We start from the raw sequence: 6,991 nt of genomic DNA, 5'->3' as shown, positions 1-6,991 counted from the left end.
CCGCTCTCGCTTCAGGACTACAACAATTAAGGTCCCGAAAGTGTGAAGGCAAGATCATTAACATCATTAGCTACTGTCCTCATTGATAAGTGACTTGAGGCTCGTTCTACTTTTAAGTGTTTCTGTACAATCTTAAAAATAAAGGTTCTTTATAGGCATCAATGGTTCAACGGTGAACCTTTACCATCCATAGAACCTTTTCATTCCACAAAAGGTTCTTTACAGTAGAAAAAGGATCTTTAGATTATTAAAATGTTCTTCACACTAAGAAAAATTGTTCTTTTAAGAACTGTTCACTCAAAGGTTCTTTGGGGAACCAAAACTGGTTCTTCTATGGCATCGCTGTGAAAAGCCCCTTTTGGAACCTTTATTTTTAAGAGTGTAGCTTGATTGGTAGAGCTCAGCAAAGGGTTTGACTGATAAAAGTATCTACCAAATGAACGTTCGCAGCCAGTTCTTTCTATTTATTTGTTATATTTTAAATACATATGCTTCAATGGATCCATAACAGGATACATTTTGGTATGTGTTATTCATAGATTTCACATGATTTCATAGTGTAGTTCTTTCTAAAATACACTAGGGGAAGGACATAGATTTTAATCCAACCTATAACTGCTCATTGCACAGTTTTTCATAAGATCCAATGTTTTATGAATTCTACTGTATGCTGCATACAGGTAACAATTAACGGATCATTATGGAAGGACTTTGACCACTTTTCTCATTTTATAGTTCATTTTTGAGCAACTCAGAATTGATTATTCAGGACAATAGAGTACAGAGAGTTCTTCTGACATGTAATAAGACTCACAACAAGCAAGTAACTCCACTGGGAGAATAATAAACAAATATTGACATTTAAAGCTTATGTAGATAAACACATAAAGATTGCTTGCAATGACTGAGTCTTGGATTTCTTTTATCTTTGTTCATCTTACTGTTCACCTTACAGGTCAAGTTAAATGTCAATATGATAACAGAACAGCACTTTGCATTAAAAGCATTTGTGTTGAGAATGAGAAGGAAGAGGATTTGAATCTGATCTGAAAAATCACACATCAACGCATACACACACACAAACATTTTTATAGAAACACAGACTGGCATTCATGTATCCTACATGAAGAAACAGAGAACACATGCCGTGATTAAGCTAAACCCTTTTATTTTACTTTTTTTTTTTTGAAGACATTTGCTGGAGTTTGTGGCCACAGATACAAGTCAAGTGCTAAAGCTCATGCGCTAATAGTGTTCATAGAGTGCAAGCACAGTCCTAATAACATTGCAGTGAGACTCAATACAGGTCAGCTAAATAAGCAGAGTATCAAACTTAAACCATTAGACACCCATAAAAAATACGGAATAAGAGGGATAGTCAGAGCCAACAGGTTGAAGTTGTGCTTTGGGTGACCTGAGTTCGAATCCTGGTTTGTGGTCTCTGCAGCTTTTGGGCTGAGTTTGACTGCATAATGTTGCTAACTGGAGACAGTCCAAGCTGAATCTGATTCTGACAACTATGAGAAGCAACAAAGTTAGTGACACCTCAAAAAGACAGACTAGGAAGTGCCCTGATGTTTTTGATGTCAGCAAGCAAGTTTCACCACAGACTGTTAGTAAGATTCCACTTCAGCAGCTTTGAGCAGATGCATTTACACACCAAAATGGCTCGAACACCGTCACTAAACTAAACACTGACACTAAACTAAACCAAACTATATAGCCTACACATTTGGAACATAAGGTACTGTGAGGTCTAGAAGTGTGAGACCACTAGTTAAAATGTTTTTCCTTTTTGCATTTCTTAATAGCATTTTTGCATTTCAATCTATTTTATAAGCCTAATAATTTGAGTGAAACGTGAAATTGAAAAATTAATATGATTTCCTAATGATCTGTTTTATTATTTGGTTTGTCAATTTGCTTTAATGACATCAACATTTGAGCTTGCATGAACTCCACAAGTTTGTATAGAACTCGATATGATGTGATCCAGTATAAATTGAAATGATCCAAAGAGATAACAGTTTTGGCAAATCTTGATTGGTACAAAAATGTATGATTTCTAGAAAAAAATAGTAAGCATAAAGATCCACCCATAAACCTAACCATCAGTGGGCCCTAAGCAGATAATATGAAAACGTACAAACAAGATCATACAAATTCACCACCGATTTGCCAAAATGGCTTTTGAAAAACAGTCAAACGATCAATGTCACTAATTTACTCATTTGAATTGACACTTAGAAATAATGCAGCAATTGAAGTATTTAATATTAATGTTAATCACGTCTTTTATAAAATTTTCTAAAATCCTAAAACTGTCCATTGATTTTAAAGGTTTTAATGAGAGTTTAAATCCTCGATTTTCAGTGTAGTTTCAGACTGTCAGACCCCACTGCATAATGAATACACATAATAGACACGACTAACACATAATTGATCTGCCCTTTCAGCAAGCGATAGGTCACATTTGATCCACCCCCAGTTCTCTGATTTTCTTGCAGCACCTGAGCTTTCCAAATCCTTGATAGTGCTCAACAAATTTCCAGTCCTTTTCTCTGAATGCTATGAGTCTGCTTTTGTCCGTATCTTTATCTCTTGAAATGTAACCTCATTATGACCACCATGCTTTGGCATCGTACATCAAGGTAAACTTTTTCTTTGTACAATCATTCGTCTAAAGTGGAGGCTGACAGCCAAAACAGCACAGTATCTCCTTAAAGGTCTTCCTCATTTCCAGACTGCGGCAGGCGTAGATGAGTGGGTCAATCACAGAGTTGCACATAATGAGGACCAGGTACGTGGTGAAGTGAGACATGTAGCAGAGGCAGAGCGGATGGTGTGGACAGGACACCAGCAGAATGAGGTGGAGGAAAAATGGTGCCCAGCAGCACACAAAAACGCCGAGGAGGATGAAGATGGTCACGGCTCCCTTCATACCGCTGCGTTGACGTGGGGTCGGGTTGCTGGTGGCCGCTGGGGGTAATGCTGCGATTCTCTTTACATGAAGTCTGGCGAGAAGAAACATGTGTACGTAGAGAGTGGCCATGAGCAACAGCATGGCAAAGAACATTGTGATCAGACAAACAATCACGGTCTTGCTCTCTGAGTACACTATGAAGACGATCCCACAAACCACACACACCAACCAGATCGCAGCGATGGCCACCAGAGCTCTGCGTATGGTCACTATGCTGTGGTAGCGTAAGGCGTAGAAAATCGTGACGTAGCGGTCGATGGCAATCGCCAAGAGGTTGCAGATTGATGCCACGAGAGAAATACAGATCATTGAATCAAACACATTGTCCATCAAACGCACAAAATGGTCACTGGCCACCAAAAGGTGACTGCTTAGTACGGCAATGACAATGGTCTCCAAAGAGTTCGAAACACTCACCAACATGTCCGCGGCAGCCAGGCTGCACAGGAAGAAATACATCGGAGAGTGAAGGTTCTTGTTTTTGACCACGGCCAAGATGACGAGGATGTTCTCCAGAAGACTCACAATACCCAAGGTGAGAAAAACTGAGAAGGAAGAGGATTTGAATCTGATCTGAAAAATCACACATCAACGCATACACACACACAAACATTTTTATAGAAACACAGACTGGCATTCATGTATCCTACATGAAGAAACAGAGAACACATGCCGTGATTAAGCTAAACCCTTTTATTTTACTTTTTTTTTTTTGAAGACATTTGCTGGAGTTTGTGGCCACAGATACAAGTCAAGTGCTAAAGCTCATGCGCTAATAGTGTTCATAGAGTGCAAGCACAGTCCTAATAACATTGCAGTGAGACTCAATACAGGTCAGCTAAATAAGCAGAGTATCAAACTTAAACCATTAGACACCCATAAAAAATACGGAATAAGAGGGATAGTCAGAGCCAACAGGTTGAAGTTGTGCTTTGGGTGACCTGAGTTCGAATCCTGGTTTGTGGTCTCTGCAGCTTTTGGGCTGAGTTTGACTGCATAATGTTGCTAACTGGAGACAGTCCAAGCTGAATCTGATTCTGACAACTATGAGAAGCAACAAAGTTAGTGACACCTCAAAAAGACAGACTAGGAAGTGCCCTGATGTTTTTGATGTCAGCAAGCAAGTTTCACCACAGACTGTTAGTAAGATTCCACTTCAGCAGCTTTGAGCAGATGCATTTACACACCAAAATGGCTCGAACACCGTCACTAAACTAAACACTGACACTAAACTAAACCAAACTATATAGCCTACACATTTGGAACATAAGGTACTGTGAGGTCTAGAAGTGTGAGACCACTAGTTAAAATGTTTTTCCTTTTTGCATTTCTTAATAGCATTTTTGCATTTCAATCTATTTTATAAGCCTAATAATTTGAGTGAAACGTGAAATTGAAAAATTAATATGATTTCCTAATGATCTGTTTTATTATTTGGTTTGTCAATTTGCTTTAATGACATCAACATTTGAGCTTGCATGAACTCCACAAGTTTGTATAGAACTCGATATGATGTGATCCAGTATAAATTGAAATGATCCAAAGAGATAACAGTTTTGGCAAATCTTGATTGGTACAAAAATGTATGATTTCTAGAAAAAAATAGTAAGCATAAAGATCCACCCATAAACCTAACCATCAGTGGGCCCTAAGCAGATAATATGAAAACGTACAAACAAGATCATACAAATTCACCACCGATTTGCCAAAATGGCTTTTGAAAAACAGTCAAACGATCAATGTCACTAATTTACTCATTTGAATTGACACTTAGAAATAATGCAGCAATTGAAGTATTTAATATTAATGTTAATCACGTCTTTTATAAAATTTTCTAAAATCCTAAAACTGTCCATTGATTTTAAAGGTTTTAATGAGAGTTTAAATCCTCGATTTTCAGTGTAGTTTCAGACTGTCAGACCCCACTGCATAATGAATACACATAATAGACACGACTAACACATAATTGATCTGCCCTTTCAGCAAGCGATAGGTCACATTTGATCCACCCCCAGTTCTCTGATTTTCTTGCAGCACCTGAGCTTTCCAAATCCTTGATAGTGCTCAACAAATTTCCAGTCCTTTTCTCTGAATGCTATGAGTCTGCTTTTGTCCGTATCTTTATCTCTTGAAATGTAACCTCATTATGACCACCATGCTTTGGCATCGTACATCAAGGTAAACTTTTTCTTTGTACAATCATTCGTCTAAAGTGGAGGCTGACAGCCAAAACAGCACAGTATCTCCTTAAAGGTCTTCCTCATTTCCAGACTGCGGCAGGCGTAGATGAGTGGGTCAATCACAGAGTTGCACATAATGAGGACCAGGTACGTGGTGAAGTGAGACATGTAGCAGAGGCAGAGCGGATGGTGTGGACAGGACACCAGCAGAATGAGGTGGAGGAAAAATGGTGCCCAGCAGCACACAAAAACGCCGAGGAGGATGAAGATGGTCACGGCTCCCTTCATACCGCTGCGTTGACGTGGGGTCGGGTTGCTGGTGGCCGCTGGGGGTAATGCTGCGATTCTCTTTACATGAAGTCTGGCGAGAAGAAACATGTGTACGTAGAGAGTGGCCATGAGCAACAGCATGGCAAAGAACATTGTGATCAGACAAACAATCACGGTCTTGCTCTCTGAGTACACTATGAAGACGATCCCACAAACCACACACACCAACCAGATCGCAGCGATGGCCACCAGAGCTCTGCGTATGGTCACTATGCTGTGGTAGCGTAAGGCGTAGAAAATCGTGACGTAGCGGTCGATGGCAATCGCCAAGAGGTTGCAGATTGATGCCACGAGAGAAATACAGATCATTGAATCAAACACATTGTCCATCAAACGCACAAAATGGTCACTGGCCACCAAAAGGTGACTGCTTAGTACGGCAATGACAATGGTCTCCAAAGAGTTCGATACACTCACCAACATGTCCGCAGCAGCCAGGCTGCACAGGAAGAAATACATCGGAGAGTGAAGGTTCTTGTTTTTGACCACGGCCAAGATGACGAGGATGTTCTCCAGAAGACTCACAATACCCAAGGTGAGAAAAACCTCCGCCTGGATCTGAACCTGCTCGCACAGCGCCCCTGCTGGAGGATCAATGGTGCTGCCATTAGGAGGCAAAGACGTGCTGTTTGCAGGTTTCTGCCCTTCAAGAAACTGCAGGTATGAGTCGTTCATCAGGATTTTTTAAGATAAATAGATGGGGAAGAACATATAGCAGATAAGGGATGGAAATTACAGAGGAAACAAAAAAATTAAATCAGAAACAATTATGGAGTAAAAAAATGATTCAGATAATGGAATAAATAGAAATAGAGGAATCTGAAAGCTGCAGGTGTAGTTAACAAATGTTGCAGTTCTACAGATGTTGGTTTAAAAAATCCCCTGCTGCTCTTCTGTTTGTTGGAGATGCTTCTGTAGAGATGCTGTGTGATTCAGAGGCTCAGAGCAAACTGATTCTCTCTCATAGCCACTGGCTGTACGTCAGCACATGCAGCCTCCGCCTGCTCTTTGTGTTTGCTCAAGATTTTAAATGAAAGATGTGGGTACGTACACACAACGACACAAATTCATAGTGCATGGCAACAGGCAGGTGTGTGCTTTTTTGATCCAAATTAATAAGTAATTTATTTAATATATTTTTCCAAAGCTATGTCATGCTTAGGTTTTTATTATTGTTAATAATTTATATTAACCTTCTAATGCTTATACATTATGGTGCATAGATGTGTCATCTTTATATGTCATTGTGTTGGTTGGCATATTAAAAATGTGGTGTTCATGTGCAAAACACCTTGCAAGGGTCAAATACTTCTGTCTAGAGCATGTTTAAGTAAAACATGCTACATTTAAAAATGCTCCGCTGATGAACGGAAAAGGAAAGCAGAGTCTCAAAAAGCGATTTTAAAGACTGAAATTCTTTTGACATTTAAAGTCATCATACCGGTTTAGTGCAAGTTTACACCAAATAAAAAAGCTTCGCTGTTAACCATGAAAACAT

At 39.5% G+C, this 6,991-nt stretch overlaps 2 protein-coding genes across 2 annotated transcripts; both read right to left on the bottom strand.

The window, feature by feature from the left end:
• Nucleotides 1–2,680: 2,680 nt before the first annotated feature.
• Nucleotides 2,681–3,624, bottom strand: LOC107751456 (melanocortin receptor 3-like). Its single transcript, XM_016567202.1, has 2 exons — nucleotides 3,615–3,624; nucleotides 2,681–3,528 (listed from the first exon to the last, which is right to left on the bottom strand). Exons 1-2 carry the CDS (start codon nucleotides 3,622–3,624, stop codon nucleotides 2,681–2,683), a joined length of 858 nt encoding a protein of 285 aa, XP_016422688.1.
• A 1,566-nt stretch (nucleotides 3,625–5,190) lies between these two features.
• On the bottom strand, nucleotides 5,191–6,214 carry LOC107751459 (melanocortin receptor 3-like). The gene has a single exon (XM_016567205.1). It carries the CDS (start codon nucleotides 6,166–6,168, stop codon nucleotides 5,191–5,193), a length of 978 nt encoding a protein of 325 aa, XP_016422691.1. The 5' UTR covers nucleotides 6,169–6,214.
• Nucleotides 6,215–6,991: the final 777 nt, after the last annotated feature.

This window comes from Sinocyclocheilus rhinocerous, unplaced genomic scaffold (genome assembly GCF_001515625.1).
Source record: "Sinocyclocheilus rhinocerous isolate Xijiao unplaced genomic scaffold, SAMN03320098_v1.1 scaffold1654, whole genome shotgun sequence".
In the NCBI taxonomy this organism is placed as follows: domain Eukaryota; kingdom Metazoa; phylum Chordata; class Actinopteri; order Cypriniformes; family Cyprinidae; genus Sinocyclocheilus; species Sinocyclocheilus rhinocerous.
Note: the sequence above shows the minus strand (reverse complement) of the source record. Positions and strands in the feature narration are given on the sequence as shown.

Bases quoted from the DNA above. Each gene is read 5' to 3' on its own strand.
- LOC107751459 (XM_016567205.1), bottom strand. From the start codon at position 6,168: ATGAACGACTCATACCTGCAGTTTCTTGAAGGGCAGAAACCTGCAAAC.